Source organism: Echinops telfairi, unplaced genomic scaffold (assembly GCF_000313985.2).
Source record: "Echinops telfairi isolate 266 unplaced genomic scaffold, ASM31398v2 ScPeMD7_33;HRSCAF=127, whole genome shotgun sequence".
Lineage (NCBI taxonomy): Eukaryota > Metazoa > Chordata > Mammalia > Afrosoricida > Tenrecidae > Echinops > Echinops telfairi.
In genome coordinates this window covers 1033951-1052873 of record NW_022103930.1, presented here as the reverse complement: position 1 = coordinate 1052873, position 18923 = coordinate 1033951, and the positions used below count along the sequence as shown (strand labels likewise).

At 42.1% G+C, this 18923-nt stretch overlaps 1 protein-coding gene across 1 annotated transcript in view; it reads left to right on the top strand.

Annotated features, from left to right (window-relative positions):
• Positions 1–18923, top strand: part of PRDM5 (PR/SET domain 5) — a 92499-nt gene that overhangs the window by 48423 nt on the left and 25153 nt on the right. The window contains exon 4 of the mRNA XM_045290214.1: positions 17134–17308. Within this exon, the coding sequence (XP_045146149.1) occupies positions 17134–17308 (175 nt within the window). The remainder of the gene's footprint in view (positions 1–17133; positions 17309–18923) is intronic.

Genomic DNA, 18923 nt, shown 5'->3' with positions numbered 1-18923 from the left:
CCAGTCTCCACCGTGCTCACAGCATGATAGCTTGATTTTCCCGGAGGGTGCTTTGAGAGAGAGGGAAAGAATGTGACTCGCACTCTTTCAGACCTCATCTGGAAAATTGTATGTTTTCCCTTTTGCTGGACACTGTTGGCCACTCCAAGTAGCCCTGACATAGTGTCAGAGGGGTCCACACTAGATTGTGAGGTAGGGATCATTTGCTGGCCACCACCAAGATTAGTAAGGAAGTTTTGCTTTATGGAGGATCTGATAAAGTGAGAGTGGAAAAAGCAAGCACTTGATATAGTATCAGCAAGAATGTAGATCCCAAACCTGTTCTGACACTATTAAGAAAGACAGTTTAAAGCAATAGACACATAATGAACTTTGTTATCTGAAAGACTGGGGTAGATTCCACTGCTTTCATCTTCACAGCTAATTAGGTTATTGAACTCATTGTTCATTCATTCAACTTGTTGCTATTGAGTATCTTCAGAGGACTGCTCCCTGTGCAAAAAGCTGGAAATATTAGAGTTAAAAATGATCTAATTGTTGTCATTCCATCGGTAAAGACAGCTCTTAAAACTTAGTACCTCTTCATAAATTGATGTAATAATGCCTACTGTTTCAGATTGAGAGGAGCCCTGGTGGCTAGTGATTATGTATTGGGCTGTGATCCTCCTGGTCGGCAGTTTGAAACCATCTGCAGCTCCGAGGGAGAATGACTAGGCTTTCTACTCCTAAACGGTTACAGTCTCGGAAACCCCCAGAGGATCACTATGAGTCAGCATTGACTGTACGGAAGTGAGTTTGGTTTTTTGGTTTCAGATTGAATTTGTCCCTAAAGATATGCAACCCCTATACCTGTGGAAATAATTTCTCATGGGAATAGGGTGTTCTCAGTTAACGTTTATGAGGCCCTAGCAGTGTAAGGTGTGTCCAAAACTCACCCACTACTGAGTGATCGACGAGCAGCATAAACCTATGGCAAGCAAGCAGGAAGGGCGGGGGTGGTGGTGGTGGGGGCGGTGGGGGACGGATAGACTGTACATGGAGGTCCTACAGGAATCCAGAGAAGAATATTAGAGAAGCAATGCCAAGTATTACTACCCCCTCCCACTGCCCCCGGAAAAGACAGAGAGCTGGTACCCTTCATTCAGACTTCTAGCCCCAAAACTGTGGTGGTGGTGGGGGGGGGGACTGTTGATGAAAGCGACCCCATGTCATAGCCCTATCAGAGCAGCGCTGAGACTAAGACACAAGTAAATATGTTTTCTTTGTTCATAAATTCCTCTTGGGGTATCTGTTATCATTCTGTGCAAATCAGCCAACATCCCCTACTCAGAAAACAGCTTGTTGTGTGGAGTGACTGAGGGTCTTGGCCTCGATCCTGGCCCTGGCGTTAGCAGTCTGCACTCCTTACTGCTTGGTGACTCCGTAGGTAGATTCATGGGAAGAATATTTTTTTGAGGCCATATGCTAGTTACTGTGATCTTATATTGGCTGTGAGGCCTTTATTCTCTTTGAGAAGATAAGTAGGACTTTCTGGACTTGCCTGTGGGGAGACATCTTCCTGTGCCACATGCCGGGACCTTTATTAGAGAGTGCAGTTTGGCAGCCCCAGCGAAGGCATAAGATGGTCACGAGTTTTATCTTTTCAGACTTTCAAAAGAACCTAGATTTTGTTAGAACAGATTATTTTTCATAAAAAAATGTTTACATTCTGTTTGCGGCTAGCTATCCTTCAGCACAGGTGATTCAGGATATTAGTAGATAATATACCTAGACATCATGGCCATAAAGAGCTCATATGCTCACCGTCATTTCATAAGCCGGCAAAGTTCACCTTTGTGTCTGTAAACGAAAGGAGGCGAAGAGGCCAAGCATGCAGGATTCCGAACTAAGACTGCGCTTTGATGACAGGATTAGTGACAGTGAATGAAAAAGATAGACTTTCTGAAATACTAGTTTTCTGAAAGTAGGGGGAGTGCCAAGTGAGTATCTATTTTAAATCAAACCTGTCTTATCTGGGTTCTCTATGGGAACACAGTCAGTAATGCACATTTGGTAGCCATTTACTTACACGAAATGGCTCATGCCGTTGTGGGGCCTGGCAGGTCCCAAATCCATGGATCAGATGACAGGTTGAAGAGCTCTCCTGGCTTAAGTGGTGGGGGTCACTGAAGAACCCCAAATCTACAGTGTAGGTGTCAGCCTGGTGGCCTCTGCTAGGCTCACGTGCTTGTAGAGACTAGTGAATCCAGAGTTTTCAGTTGGCTGGCAGGCTAAAGATTTCTACTGACTTGCATCCCAAGAACTGGAGGTCAGGCAACAAGAAAAGTGTGGGTTCAGAGAGAACAGCTTTGTCAGAACATCCATGTAGATACTAGAGCCAAGCCTGACCCTGCAGGAAACTCCCCTCACAACGATTGACTCTTCCCATCAGACCCCCAAATGGAAATTGATTACATAGTGTCTGCCATATGATAGAATTTTAGCCTAGCCAAATTGATAGTCAACAGTCAATATCACAGTCCATCTCTTGTCAGCTTAGCACCTATGTATATCTCCTTAAATCGTAATTAATCCAAATAATGACAATCATAAAGTCATTTCTGAACCTAACATGACACAACACACCTCCATGCAACTGAAAATGCACCGGCCCCTTTTACATCTTGTATTTTACAACAGGCGATAAGATAAAGAAGAGAAAAAACAAAACATTCTCCCTCACTTTCTCTTTCTCTCATACACATACACACACTCTTACAACAAAACAAGAAAGAAATACTGGTAACAGTTAATAGTCCTTGTGTCTGCCACTGGCATGTGGTCATAACTAGAATTAAGAAAAATGTTTCTCATCACCTATTTAGTAGCCCCTTTGTATTAACCCAGGTGGCTTATTGGGCTGCTAACATTAAGTTCAGCAGTTTGAAATCACCAGCTGCCCCTCAGGAGAAAGATGAGGCTTTCTATTTCTGTAAAGCATTATAATCTTGGAAACCCACAGGGAGAGTTCTACTCTGTGCAATAGGGTTGCTATCAGGTGACATCTTCACCAAGACAATGAGTGTGTGTGTGTGTGTGTGTGTGCACACGCGTATGTATGTGTGGTTGGTACTGAGCAAGCATTTCAGCTAGTATTGGTTCTTTGCCTTGTGGAGTGACCCAATTCTGTATTTCTGAAGGGTCTTGGCCATGAGCAGTCATTTTGGAATAGGGTTGCTCTAGTTTTCCACTAATCACAAGGCATGGTAGTGCTAACAGATGCCTTAGGAATCTGCTGCATTCGAGGCAGACTCTTCCTTAACCTCTATTATCTCATGTCAATCCAATTTCCCCTTGTTAAGCAGGATCAGTCATGAGAGACAACATAGAAACTGGAGGCACGAGGAGCCCAAAGTGGCCAGATGGCATTCTTAACTTCCAATTCAATGAACTCAGTTTTGTGTCTTGGTGGGAACTGAGCTCTTTGGAATTAAGCTTTCTAGATTCACAGCGCAGTGCCATTTGGAGCAGGAACCAGCAATTTTGTGAGTGGGTCATCGGGGTAATAGTAGGTGGTGCCACTCTCATTTCCACCCCTTGATTTTTGGGCCCTTGAATCCTTTCTGTGGAGAAATATATATTGCTCACTAGTTCGGAACCTAGATAGCGTCCTAGAGAACATTGCCCTAGGCCTGAAAGGTATTGCCATCTGGCTGGTACTGTCATTATATCTTTAAAAAACCATTCTTTTCTTTTCTCAATCCAGTTGCTTGAGGGTGATGGGGAACACAGTAATATTAGTGGGCTCCACATGCATGGACCTAGGCCCTTTCTTCATTTGCTGTGCAGGGAGTTGTTGATGTGAACCAGTGCTGTGATACCAGGAACAGCAATCGTGGAAAAGGCATTCTATAAAGTTATGGATGGTCGTTGTGCAGACTCTTTGTGTGCAAGGAGGGGAAAGTTGTCTTTGGAATAAGTGTCTATTCCAGTGAGGACAAGAAGCAGCTCTTTTCCTGATGGAAGTGGTCCAGCGAATGAACCTGTCATCCGGTTGCTGACAGATGACTCTAAGGAATGGTGCCATGTCAGGGACTCTGTTGCTGGAAGACTCCTAGCCGAGTGAAGCAGACGTAGTACTCTTAAACGTCTGTCCGTTGAGAGGGTTTATGATTGCCGCTGCCATTCAGGGAGGTCCCAGAAGGGGGCTACCATGCTGCTCCTCCTCGCGTTTGAGTGGTGTGTGCATATTTGTGCAGGGCCACCTATAAAGCAGGCTTACGTGTTCTCTTTGTCAGGCACTTGATGAGATCCTTACTATCCATGAGGTCAGAGGCACAGACTGGGAGGGGGAAGGTAATGTGATAGGAATAGGGACCATAGACATTTGGGCCACTTTCTTGTGTGTCATTTACTTGTGCCTTCAGGGACTGTTTTTGGCCCAGTCCCCTAGGTGCTACTTTCATATGATGGTAGAGTACAGCTTTACATGTCCACATTATCACTGTGTGGACCAGACAACACCCAGCTCATGGTGAGACGTCCAGGCCAGGCAATTCGGTGTCTTCTAAGTTTTGACTCTCTACGAAAGCCCTTGAATAAGGAAGACCGAGGAAGAACCACTGCATTTGAATTACGATGCTGGCAAAGAACATTGAAAATACCATGGACTACCAAAAGAACAAACACTGTCTTGGAGGAAGTACTGCTAGAATGCTCGTTAGAGACAAGGGTGACACGTTTTCATCTCACGTACCTTGGGCATGCTGTCAGAGGATCCCAGTCCCTGGAGAGGACATCATGCTTGGTAAAGTGGAGGGGCAGTAAACCAGCGGAAGACCTTAGACTAGATGGATTGATACAGTGGCTGCACTGATGGGCTCAAACATAAGGACAACTGTGAGGTTGGCGCAGGACCAGGCAGTGTTTCGCTCTGTTGTACTTAGTGTCGCTGTGAGTCAGAACCTAACAACATTTATTGAAATTATCCTCTTTCCACATTGGATGAAGTGAGCACTTGTGTCGCAAATCAGTTGACCATAGATGCATGGATCAAGCTGCGACCCTCTGTTCTATTCCTATTGGTGTAAATTTCTATTATTATACCAATACGTGACTGTTTTGATTACTGGGGCATTGTAGTACATTTTGCAATTAGGAAGTCTGAGTTCTCCTAATGTTTTCTGCTTCTTCAATATTGCTTGCCGGATTTGTGGTCCCTTTACTATCCAATTAAATTTGGAGATTGATCTTATTTCCATAAAGAAGGTTGGTGAAATTTTAATAGGAATTGCATTAAATTTGTAGATCCTTTTTGGGTACTTTTGACATAAGAGATACAGTAAGCCTTCCAGTCCATGAACCACAGTACATTCTTCCATTTATTAATTCTTTTGTGATTTATTTTAGCAATATGTTGTAGTTTCCCGTCTCAGCTTAAGTTATTCCTCGGTACACGGCTATTAGTAATAACTAATTTTTAAATTAAACAAAGATGAATTATGGCATTCTCTTTCTGTCAAGAAGCAATTTCTGATGATCATAATGCTTTCCTCACATAACTGAGTTTTCATTTTATCTTTCCTATGCAATCTTTTCTCTTAGATTGTATTTGTTTTATAAAATGCTCCAAACATTGTCTTTGCTTAGACTACTCATGGGAAAATATGTGTATGTGTTAGTGATTTGCAGTTGATATTCTTTGTTTATGAATTTGATTTTTTTGTTTAATGTAGTGTCTGGTTCTTAAGAATCATATTAGAGTTGCTCATTATGCACTGAGATGATAAAAGAGACAGTTTTATTTGTGTTTCCTTGAAAAGTGATTTTTCTTATAAGACTGATTCATGCGCTTTAAACATAAAATTAGCCCATCCTGCACTGTTCCTTATTTTAAATACATCTATCCCTTCTGCTTTAGATTATTTTCTTGGATTGCAGGATGTGTTTTTTCTTATTCTCATAAAAATATACAAATATTTTGCTTTAATGTTTACATCATTCAACTTCTGGAAGACCATTCTAATAAACAATCAAAGAGTTTTTGTGAATTATAGCAACAAAGGCTTGTTTCTCAGCCAGTGTGTAGAATGCAAGGGGTTGCAACTTTGTCCACTGCTCGGTAACACATCATCGAAAGGAGTGGACAAGGAGAAAACAACAATAGATGAAGCACATGATGGTTCTTAACACCTTCACTTGGCTATTATTCATTTTGTTTCTTTTCACATTTCATATGACAGTGCCTGTCACTGGGTCAGACCTGTTCTCCGAGGGAGCATTCTAAATCACAAGACAAATTGTTCCTGCCCTAGAATGATGTATATTTGACTGATATTTTTTTAAAAACTTAAAAAAATTAGTCTTGTATTTTGTAAATTTTCTTTGGAAATGATTCTTCCTCATGTCTGTCAGCTTTGTAGATTGAGATTTATAAAAATGATATTCAAATTGAGACTGACAAGGTTTTAATAAAGATTTAAATGAGAAGATATTAAATCTGTACTTACTATTTTATTGTATTTCCTTTCTCTTTATCACTTGTCTGATTGCTCAGTAGCAGTTCAGCCCTCCTCCCGCCCTACCCTCCTCGCCAGGTTTTTGAAGAATTGGAAGCCTTAGAATGGCTTTGAAGATGATTCCCATTTGTACTCATTGTCTGTTAGGCACTATAGCGGTCAGCTTAGGTTTTCAATCTACTGTCTTTTCATTCAATAGATTTGTCCCTTTGATAACTTCACAGTCATTGTTTCTGAGACATTGTCCACATGTGGACCACAGTCTGCCTGCAAGTCATCCACAACCAAGTTAAGTCATGGACAATTGGCATTGTCATGGCAGAGAAAGCCAGAGAAAGTGCAGGAGACAGGGACTTTGAAAAGGCGATGTCCCTCTCAGATAGCTAGGGCCAAGTGTTCTGGTCTGATGATAGAATCAGAAAGCATTGAACTAAAGACCTCTTTTGTTCAGTTTGGTCCTAACCTCTGGTGACCATCAAGAAACAGTCACATGGAAGAAATCTTATGTGAGACCTAAACACATCTTAAGTGCTCTGTGTAATTGTACTGAAGATCATGCCCAGTGTCCAAGTTGGTGTCCTCCAGTTTTCAATGGACATTCTCGTTAAACACTTCCCTTCATTCCACCCTAGCTTCTAGTTGGGCAGAAGTCTGATAGGGCACACATAATTAGATCAGTCTGATGTGTAATTTTCCTTATAAATTCATTGACTAAACGTATAAAGTTGAGAGTATATCATATGCAATTTAAACTAGTGCTGGAAATGATGAGATAAGAAAGTCCAATCCTTTTATTTTTATAGATTCAAGAGAGTGTACCCCCCAAAAATGGATTTTTTCAAAGCTATATATTTTAATTTTTTTTTTTTACAAAACAACCTTATCACCTTCAAAATATTCTCCATTTATACTCAATACATTTGTTGAATCTGCAATTCCATTCTTGGAAACATTTTTCAAACTCATCGGTTTGCATGGCTGATAGCACTGCCCTTGTTTTTTCTTCACTTCTTTTACATTGCCCAATCGCTGTCCTTTCAGGCCCCTCTTTATTCATGGAAACAAAAAGAAGTTGCACAGAGTGAAGTCAGGTAATTCGGGTGTGTGAGGCAAAAAGGTGCTAGGTTTTTTTGGCCAAAACTGGCACACTAGGATGTTTGCGTGAGCAGGTGCATTTTTGTGGTGGCAAAACTATCCCCCCACCCTTGTCTGCAACAAATCAGGCTTTGTTTGTCGTACACTGGTATGCAATCTTTTCAGAACCTCTAAATAGAAAGCGTGATTAAAAGTCTGACTTGGTGGAATGAACCCCAGATGCACTATGAATCGACATTTTCATCTGTTCAGGAAGTTGATGGACCTCCAGAATGAGGTTTGTCATCAGTCAACATGTCACTGTTTTTGAAATGAGCAGACCACTTGTACACCTGTGTTTTCCCCCTAGTGCTGTCCTTGTTGACCTGTGTTCAGCATCACAACAGTTTCTTTGACATTTTTCCTGAGCAGGAAAAAAAAAAAATTCACTGCCAAATGCTGGTCTCTTAAAATGGCCATCACAAAAAACGAGGTTCGAGTGAAACCGATTTTACGAAAACATTCACTATGACCAGAGAGAAACTTCCCAGATGCCACTGGGTGCACTTAACTCAGAGTGAGGTGCTTGATGATCGCCTAGTGGGAGAAATGCGTACTAAGAAATCTCCACTTTGCCCAGTGCAATTCTGCTTTTTTGGGGATACTTCCTCGTAAATTATATAAGCATGGATATGAATTGAAAGAAGCCCAGGATTGGTTAGAGACTTATCCAAAGAGAGAGGGGCAGACGCAAAGTCTTTTGACACATGATTTAGTCTTCCTACTGTATCCATATACTATTTACAAATGGGCAACAACAAAACTCATGGAACAAATGGAATTGAAAGATAATAGAACTCATTCACAAACTAAGCAAAGCCCCCTCATATAAGAAACCACTCTCAGAATGTGTTACTATCAAATCTGGGTGGTGACCGGAATGTAAATTTCTTTTGTGTGCAGTATTGATGCCACATGGCCAACAATGGGTTCCCAGCCTGGTGCCTGCTGATTCCTTGTAATCATTAAAAAAAAGTCTATGGGACCAAATTTCCTTCTTCCTTCAATGTACCCAATTATTTGTGATTCATTTAGGAAAATGTTTTTACCTAGTAGAAATGAAATTTTAATTGCAGAGATGAACAAATTCAGTATCATTTTTTACTTAGCCATTCTTCTATGGTCCAAGTCCTAGACTCAGATTTAAGACTAGTTCTAGAATTTACTATATCTGACCTTTAAGACATATTTAATATCTATGAGCCTCCACTTTTATATGTAAAATGTTAGTGGGTTAGAGGGCTTCCTGTTGGAGGGAGTCCCTGATGCTAGTTGTTTCTTATGTGACTAGTACATAGCATGTGTAATTTCTCTCTTTTATGCTACTTAATACTCAAGATTATGCTTTGCTTTGGGCACTGCTGACCCATTTCATGTTAAAGACGAGGAATTAGACTAAGAACAATTAAGCTAACTTTTTCTGAGTATGCTGCTCTTACCTGCTTTCACAGAGATTCCAGCTCACTGTGGCTGCCAATGTGCAGGGTAGACCTGGGCCCGGTGCTTTTCAAGTTCATGGCTTTTCAGAAGCAGAGGAGTGGGCTTGTCTTCCTAGAGAGCTGTGTGGACTCAGACCTCTACTCTTCTGGCTAGTGGTTGAGCTCTTAATTATTTGCACCACTAAGGGACCCAGTAACTTATGTAAACCCACTGCCATGGAGCTCATCCTGTCCCTAGAGCAGTGGTTCTCAACCTTCCTAATGCTGTGACCCTTTCATACAGTTCCTCATGTTGTGGTGACCCCCCGCCCCATCCATAAAATTATTTTCATTGCTACCCCATAACTTTAATTTTGCTACTGTTATGAATTGGGTGACCCCTGTGAAAGGGTCGTTAGACCCCCAAGGGGGTCGCGACCCACAGGTTGAGAACCGCTGCATGGATAGATTTAATGGATAAGGTTTCGAGGCTGTTCATCTTTAGGGAAGCAGATTGCCTCATCTTTCTCCCATGTTATCATTGGTGGGTTCAAACCTCTGACCTCTGGTTCGTAGCCCAATGCTTAATGCACTGTCCTACAGAGGACCTTAATGAGTTAATCGAACCCACATTGAGTTCTGTGTGAATCCAAAGCCATTGTGTGTACAATATCTTTGGATTTCCCTTTATTCCTCACAAGGTGCCTGCGAAGGTCTGGTGACATAAACACTTGGAAAACTACAACATGTTCTATATATGTAAGGTCAAGTTATTTCTTCTCAGTGTACTTAGGCAGCTATCAGGATTACCAGTTAGGTCCAAGGCATAAATAAGCATAAGAGTATTATTTTTTTCCCATTTTGCACATGAAAAAAACGGAGGCCCCACTGATAAGGAAAGTGCCCCAATTCATAGGAGACAAAGCTCCATAGCGGCAGAATGGGATTAATGCCTGCCTGTCTGCTTCTTAGCCAACAACTGGCTTTTTCCTCCAGTTTCCCTTTCTAGGTCAGTCATCTTGATTTTATTGTAGGGGATCTATTGTCTATGGGCTGATTTCATCTGAAGGAGCCTCTTAACTAGAGATGCCCTCAGGGGCTAAGGATAGATTATAAGAGAGGGTGAGATAGGATGATTTTATGTGTACACATCCATGCACCCCCCCCCCCAAAGGGCTTCAATAAGTTTGTGCAATTCCATTTTTCTACAAACCTTTTAATGCTCCTTCATATTTAGCTTAATGCATCAGGTTAACCAGTAACAATCTGGGGTAGTTCAAATTCTATTTGAATACTACTCTAAATGCTTGAGTTGTCTGAATGTATCTTCTCTTATTTTACTTGTTTGGACTCTAATATTCATTGTAATGGCTACACAGAAACTCACAGGCCAAATTCATGAGTAAAGTGTTTATTAAGGAAGTGAACAAGTTGTAATATCATTACGAAATGATCAGGGTAGTTATTTACTAGGACATGTAACAAAGTTTCAGGTTTGCTGGTAAATGCCCCAAAGGGGAATACCACTCTGCTGTAAGCCTCAACCCTGCGGCATTCAGTGCAAGCTCTGTGGGTCAGCCAACCCAGCTCCCTGAATTAAGTGCCCAGTGGCACCCTGTTCCACAAGCCAGCCTCCTGCACAAACACACTTTATCTCCACTTTTTTCATGGGTTGGGAAGTCCATCACTTGTTCCACACTCTGGTCCCTGGTCCTGCTGCTGCTTCTCTGGTGGTCTGGCTGTCATCCGGATCCAGGAGGTTCACTGCACAGGGATCTCAGGTCCGGAGGATGCCCTCCACTCCTAGCTCTGCCTAGTATTGAGATCCCACCTCCTGCTTCTCAGAGGGCTCAGTTTATACACGGCAACATGCCACTCCAGAGAATTGTTGGCAATTACTGGTGAATCCTAACAGTATCTTCCCCCGCCTTCTTACTGGATCCATGCAGGGAATGTTCATTTGATGGGGATTAGAGACTTGGGCTAGAAGAGTATTAAATTATTCACTGCCCTTGCAATGGTTATCCTTCTAAATCAGGGTGGGGAACCCTTTTTCTGCAAGGGCCATTTGGATATTGGTAACACCACTCTCAGGCTGTACTGGTCAAACCGGTCATTAACTCACCCCCGCTGTAATGACTGGTGAGGTCTGTGAGGCTTGTTGGCTGGGATAGGAACCTTGTATGGCCCACGGGCCAGATAGTCCCCACCCCTGTTCTCAACTTTATGAATTCCGAAGGGATTATTTCAACCTATGAGAATTATTTTTAGAACTCTTACTTCTAGAGAAGGATGCGTGGTTGTAGCCATCCCACATAGCATTAAATAGAAGCTTCTGGGAGAAGCATCCCAGTCTGATTATTGCTTTTTTCCAGGCATTTTTATTCCTCGCATTTGCTTGGAAAGTCACAATATTCACAAACGCTTTTGTATATGTTTGTTTGCCTGCCTATAAATATGAATTCCATATTACATGATAATATCAAAATTATGAAGTCCGTAAAATCTAAGTCCCTGCTATTTTCTATCAGCTTTGTTTAAAGAAGCAGATCGGAATTTCACTCTGCTGTCATCAGACTGCATTGCTGTGATAAGAGCTTGAAAAGTAGTTATGGTGTAAAAGAAGTGAGTTTTTGGTTGCTGTGGGCTTTGAATGACTAACTGCAGGTTTTGGAAGAATAGTGGTCTAAATGGCTGACTCTTGGGCACCTGCCGGAATGAAAACATATTTGGACATATGAAAATATCCTTCTATGTATTAAGAATCCATGGCTCCAAAGCAGAAGTTTATAGCTGGTGTTTTATGTTGAATCCTTAAGAAAAAACTGTTTTATGGAGCAACATCTGCTAAGCCTGAGGATAAACTGGATCACCTTGGGGCCATCTCTGACCCTTCTCTCCTTCCATACTCCATGTACAGTCTGTTAGAGAGTATCCCCTGCTTTCCTCTCAAAGTGTATTCGTACTGTGACTGCCTCCTTGCCTCATGAATCCCTTCCTGGTATCCTGACCGAGTTACCTAGGCTCTTGTAATACCTCCCCAAGTATAAGTAAACAAAATCGGAACACATTTTTTATTACGGAATGTTTTTCCTCCATCCACACCAGTGCTTTAGTATTCTCAGTGTTACTATTCATTATTTGTAAAATCGTGAGCACCTGTTAGGAGCACAGCATGCGCCATGGGGGATAACATGGGAATTCCAGTTCACTGCCTTGAGCAGGAAATTTCTGATGGGGAGACAAGAGTAACGTGTATTAGAAATTTACCCATTACAAGAGTTCAATGACACGACACCTAGAAATGAAAGTTAGAATATGACTTGAATATTAACCAGGGGGTATTGTGACCTTCATATAAGTAAGCACCCAGTTAAAATTAAGGCAGGTAATAGATATAGAGAGCTCGCGGGGGAAAAAGCTGCATAAATTCAGAAAAGATTCAGAGAAGATCCCTAAGGCCCTCAGCCCCTGGTAAATCAGATGGTTAGTCGTTTTTGGTATCATTTGGACAAGTGACTGGTATCAGGAAGTCCTACCCAGAGCGGCAGATTAGCATGTGCACAGACCAGCATGTGGCAAGAAGGAGGCCAGGGCAAGACGTTTCAGAGCTCTGTGGGTGAGGCAGCCGGCCTGGAGTACGTGAGAGCACTTCAAAAAGTTTGTGGCCAATTGGAATGGCCAGATACATTTTTCCATGAACTTTTGGAAATCCCCTCATGTTGTTTGAGACGGTTTGGGTGCGGTGAAAGTAAGTAACAAGCAGCATTGACAAAGAAAGTTGGTTTGTGTAACAGCTTGGTTCAGACAATGATTTTGGAGGGAAAAAAAGTATTTTGAAAAACGTGTTTAGGGTTGTTAAGTAATAAGTCGTGATACCGTTCATGAATACTGGATCTTATAAACATCACGACCTGTAAGCCTCAGAAGTGTCCTGTGATCCCAAACCTACGACCACTGAGGTGGTCCCTACTCCTCGGAATCCTCCAGGATGCCCATCGGACAGAGTCGAACTGGCCCTTTGGGTTTCCTGCGGCACACGAGAACATTTATCACGATCCCTTCGGAGTCTCCAAACACTGTGGCCTTCACCTCTGAGCAGACCTCTCTGCCGATCCCCTAGCAGCCTGGTGACACAATGGCTTCCACTCTGGGCTGCGAGCCCTAGGTTCACCACCCGCTCTGTGAAGGAGATCTGCTAGCTGCTCCATGAAAGAAAGGCTAGGCTTGTTCTCAACGCTCCTGCGAAGACGGAAAGCTTCAGAGCCCCTTTAGCTGGTCCCTATCAGTTGGAATCGGCTGGTGACAATGAGTTTTCGTTTGAGGGGATCCCCTCCGAGGTCACTGCTTTGATGGGATCATTCTTTAAAGTCACTTCCTCAAGGCGAAGACAGGTGTATTGCTATGAGAATATGTGTGCAGGCATCGACTGATCACAGAAACATGTAAGCACATTTTGTTTAGAACAAACTCCGACATCATGCATGAGCTGGGATCCTCGTGGCAATACTCTTTTTGAGTTGTGTGCGTTTTAAGTGAGATTTCCTAAGTCTTCCTTTTAAGACAATGCTGAGCTTAGTGGCATAGTAGGTTATGCACTGGGGTTAAACCACAAATACGAAGTTCAAAACTAACAGCTTCTCTGTGGGCTAAAGATGTGGCTTTCTACTCCCATGAAGATTTCCAGCCTCGGGAGGCCATAGAAGCAGTTCTCCTGTGTCCCACAGGGTGGCTGGCTATGAATCAGAATTGATTTGATGGTATTGAATGAGTTGTTATAGCCTGAGGCATTTGGGCTGTTGCATCCTTTTGGTATTATAAAGTGTATCCCATCGAGGTCATTTGCGGAAGTGATTTAGAAATAACACAAAGTGAAGCAGGACTGCAAAGAATCTTGAGAAATTATGAACTACAGACAGCAATGTTAGAGATGGGGAACAATTATAAAATCATTTTCTGTATGTGTGTCCTCAAATGATCAATATTATGAACATCAGTAGCTGAGGGATAATTGCTTTGGAGCCGACCAGGTGGTTGAACAGCCAGTTTTTAGCTAAGGTATTTTCAACCAAGTCCCCTGGAGCCAGTGGCAGCAGGGAATTATGTCAGCACTAAGCGGGACGTCACACCCCAGGCAGATGCGCAGGGAGGCTTCTAATCCCTAAGCAGTGAAGGCCAGGCAGTGGGATTCTCTTATGGAGGGCTTGTGTCCCGCGGAATACGTCAATCAGGGACTCTGACCTGAAATGATACAGGTAAGAAGGAGAGCTAAATCTCAGGATGAGAATATCAAAACAGTTATCAAAACTGGGGCATAGGGTCATAGCCGGGCTAATGACCACAGGGACTGGACGCTGAATCCCAGAATGTTGGGCCAATGCTTCTTAAGTCTTTTCTGCCCAAGGTTAGACCTGGGCTGATCCGACAGGTGGGAATCAATGCAGGGTGCTCTGGAGATGAGCAATCTGGCCACTTCTGAAAACTGCAGTCTTGAAGCAAGAAATTGCCATATGATTGAAGAGCGTGAGGGGTAGGCATGGAAGCCAGTTAAGAGGATACTTCTTATAATGCGTGCAAGGGCACAGGAACAAGAAAGAAACACATAGTCTGGAGGTATATCTAGGGAGATAGCTAGACATCATCATTAAATCAATAGGTTGGACTAAGACCTATTATTATGTACCTTCCTGTTGCATTGCATTTATTTTGATTTAAGTAGAGAACATGTGATTGGTTGTTGGATTTGGTAATGTTGCCATTACTTTTCCTGAATTACAGTTTATACCGATAGAATAAAATGATCCTCTTTTATTACAAAGTCCCTAAAGAGATGTCTTATGTTTTATGATTTCATTTTAAGTTCATGTTGTCCTGGTTTAAAATGAAAGACAAACAAAACAAAAACAAGGTTTTTTATTGTTGTGAAGCCAAAGAAGATTAATGGTTAATATGTTGTTAAGATGGTTCGATTAATGTTCTTAGACATTGATCAGATGAACACTAAGATTTATTATTATGTTTTGAGGTCTTCACTGTGTGAGCCCCTTGCTGCCCTGAGTAAACCTCCTAGTAAGTAGTTTTCACACTCCAGGAAGTGAGCCATCTCTGGGTTTATTCTAAAAATTATTTCTCTTTTTCCCAGTGTTTATATATTTTTTAGTGTTCCTTAGTTTTTGTTTCACTAAGCTAATTCTTGGTGCACAGAAGTCAATTCTGCATTGTTAATTAGAAATATAGAACTCTTATGTTGTTGAAGGTATGAAATTCAAAAGCTCCCAAGAATGCTCTAAATATCCCAGGAATGCTTCTTAATTAACTGCAGCTAATAGTGATATTTGCTTCATTGCCTGGAACTTTTGACCCCAGCCTCCCACGATATTTGATGGGTATGGTCATCACTTACATTTGTTGGGTGCTATTTTCTAATCTATATTGTTTGTAAAATTACAAGGCTTGTTAACAATTGTAGATGATTGAATCTAGATCACCTGGGCAACTGTTCGATGTGTCTCTTTTCAGTTTGGTGTAGACATTGTGCTGGTAGAGAGTTTCCATCATCTTTTAATTCCATTTTTCCATGCAGGGCTTAAAGCCTCCTTGTATATATACCTGCAGAGTTGTGACAAGATGCATGCCATTTCTTGATCCCTTCCCCTCAGTTTCTGCTTCTTAAACCCAGTGCTCTGGAGGGCCAAAGGGAAGGCAACTCTGCTATGCCTTCAGTGTTTGCCTCAACTTCATTCCTGGGGGGACTTACTTTCGTTGCCCTTTCCATGCCTACTGGGAAGGTTCAGTAAACTCCGCTTTGCTTCTTTTTCTTCAGTAGCCAAATAAGGAAACAGAGCACTTCCGGTGCTTTCTCTTGGGGCAGCATCTAAGCCTCCCCAATTTTGGCTTCTCTGGTGTTTGGTACAAGGCCCGGGAGGGATTTTTTTTTGTTGGACCAGTTGAATCCCAGTGGGTGGTTTTCTCTGGGGTTTCCTTGGGAGGAAGGGTTTTCTGTGCCTCTCCTGTGTCTCTTAGTGCTTTCACTGCTCTTCCTTTCGAATGCTTCAACCTGTCTGATTTCTTTAAAATTCTAGAATTTTAAAATTTTAAATCTTTAGAATTTTCTTTAAAAATGTGTATGTTGATCGTGGGTCTTGTTCTTTTCCCTCTTTGCTGTGTGGGACTGGGGGAGTCTGAAGAGATGAGGTTTGCATGCTAGTTCAATTACTGTCTGGGACCTGCCAGGTGTCTCGTCTTGTTCTCTGTTTCTAGCCCAGCGTTTCAGAAATTGTTTCTGGGTTTGCTTTCAGTTCTTTTAATTTGCACTTCAGCTTGAACTCCCCTTCCCCACCCCCACCCCTCTTCAAAAGTAGGCTTAATGGTAATCACAATGAAATTGCTATCTCACTGCTCTAAAAGACTGTATTATTTAATAAACTTCATTCTACTGGATTTATGGGCAGTTACAAGGTATTGCCCTGATGGCACTTTTGGGTAAGCATTGGGCCTCCAATCAAGTCGGAATTGACTTGAAAGCAGTCGGATTTGGTTTTATAAAGGTGTTCATTTGACATATGCATACATATATATTCATCAGCACATACACGCGCGATGACATGCACTTGCGTGTGTGGGTATGTGTGTAGAATTCAGGTAGAATAGTTTTTATGCACTAGGTGGCTAACCACAAGGTCAGAAGTTCAATCCCACCAGCTGCTCCTTAGGGGAAAAAAATGAAACTTTTTGTTATTGTAAAGATTTACAGACTCAGAAACCCAAAGGGGCAGTTCAACGATGTCCTATAGAATCGCTATGAGTTGGGATTGGTTGCTGTGAGTTTTGTTTTATATATACTATATAAAAATATGTATATCTCACGATATTTTTATAATTTGTAATTACATTGTGTTTGCCTGAGTGTTGCTGGTTGCCTTTCTCAGTATCACCATCCATTGCAGACGCAAAACACCCAAAATGGTCATAGAAACTCTTCATGGGTACAGGGCTAGTCAATGAATGGATCTTTAAAGAAGTTACTAATTATTACCAGAAATAAAGTAATGGTCCAGCATTCTCCTCCCCCCATTTCCCCTCAGGAAGGAGAAAACATTTTTTACCTGGCAATTGAAGACATAGAAACGGATACAGAGCTTCTGATTGGCTACCTGGACAGTGACATGGAGGCGGATGAGGAAGAACAACAAGTTATGACAGTGGCCACAGAGGGGGAGGTTAAACATTGCAAAGCACAACCAGCAGCCGGCAAGAAAGGTATTCTGGTCTTCATATGTGTTCTCTGAGAAGGAAAGTTATAGGCCCAATTTTATTTTAATTGTGGTTGAATTCTACTTGCATCGAGAGGGCATTCTCAAGTAAAAGTTAATTTTTGTTTAAACCAGTCTTGAAGTCCAGTGGTACAGTCTTTTTGTGTGTGTGACAACAGGGACAGAGTGCTGCCGTGGATGACAGTGTGACGGAGGGGCTGGCACAGTAAGGGTCAGGATTGTGTTGCTGGGGCAGCGCCTGGCGCCCCCTCCTCTCGGTGGCTTGGTGGGGCCTGAGTCATGAGGATTACAGTTTTCTAGCCTAGGCTCTGCCACTCATTAGTGTTGTCTCATGGGGCAACACTCTACTTTCTCATCTTCCAGTAGAGAAAGGTGAATGTAGAGAGCACGAGAGGCAAGGAAGAGGGCCCTGCTGAGTACAAGGGAGGTGATTCTGGGCTTTGCTTTTGTTTGAGATCGTTGGAGAATCTGATGCTTATGGGAATCTGAGCCTCCTTATTCTTTAATCCAAGAGGTCTGGAGGATGGAGAGATTGCTTAATGTGGTAAACAAAAGCTTGCCGTAAGTCTGGTGGGTCAGAGTGGGTTAATTCAGCCCCATGATCCAGGGTGATGTTATACAGTGCCTTCAGGTTGGTTCCAACTCAGAGTGACCTTAAATACAACAGAAGGAAGCACTGCCCAGTCCTGTGACCCCCTCTGTTGGAGCCCATGATTGTAGCCACTGGCTCAGCCTTCTCTTGAGGACCTTCTTGTGTTCTGACCTTCCACTTGGCCAAGCATGAAGTCCTTTTCTAAGGACCCGTCACTCCCGATAGCATTTTTATGAGACCTTCAAGTCTTGCAATCCTCACTTGTAAGGAGCCTTGTGACTGTTCTTCTCCAAAAACAAATTGCCCCAAAAGATAGCTTTTCCTTTATGGATCTCACTTCCTCGTCACTGGGAGGGGAAGGATCAGTTATGATTGGACTTCGTTTCTCTCATGTTGTGCTTTACTCCCGATACGGCTGACAGAAATAGGAATGATGTTGCAGGTATTTATATTTTGTCACAGGCGGTGTAATGTTTCCATTTTGTTAGCAGTCACTTCAGAGCATCGTGGACTTCATTAGTAGCAGCAGTAGTCTTGCCTTTCATAGACTTTCAGTGAGTAGTCTACCTGTATGTCATTGGCTGAGTGTGAGCATTCTCACCTGTACAACTGTTTACTTCAGTGTTGTTATTTAAGGTGAAGGTGGGGTCAGCTCCGGGGACTGTTTTGTCAAATGCATTATGCTGTTTAGAACGTCAAATTAGGGGGGTTGGGAATGGTTTCTGTATTATTTTTGTTTTCCTTGCTTTTCTCTGTCACCTCTAAGGCTTGTTAGGATTATTACATCTATTATTTTAACTTATCTGATATTGTTTTTGTTGTCAAAATGTCAGATTCCTTTTTTTTTTCTTAAAAGAATCAATAGAAACTTTGACATTTTCTAAATTTTCAAATCAGCTATGTACATTATGCTATTTTTAATCTTAGAGTTCTCAGTGCATGCATTATTTATACAAACAGAATAAAAAGATCAAACCAAAACAACAACAAAAAAATGAAAGAAGGAAAC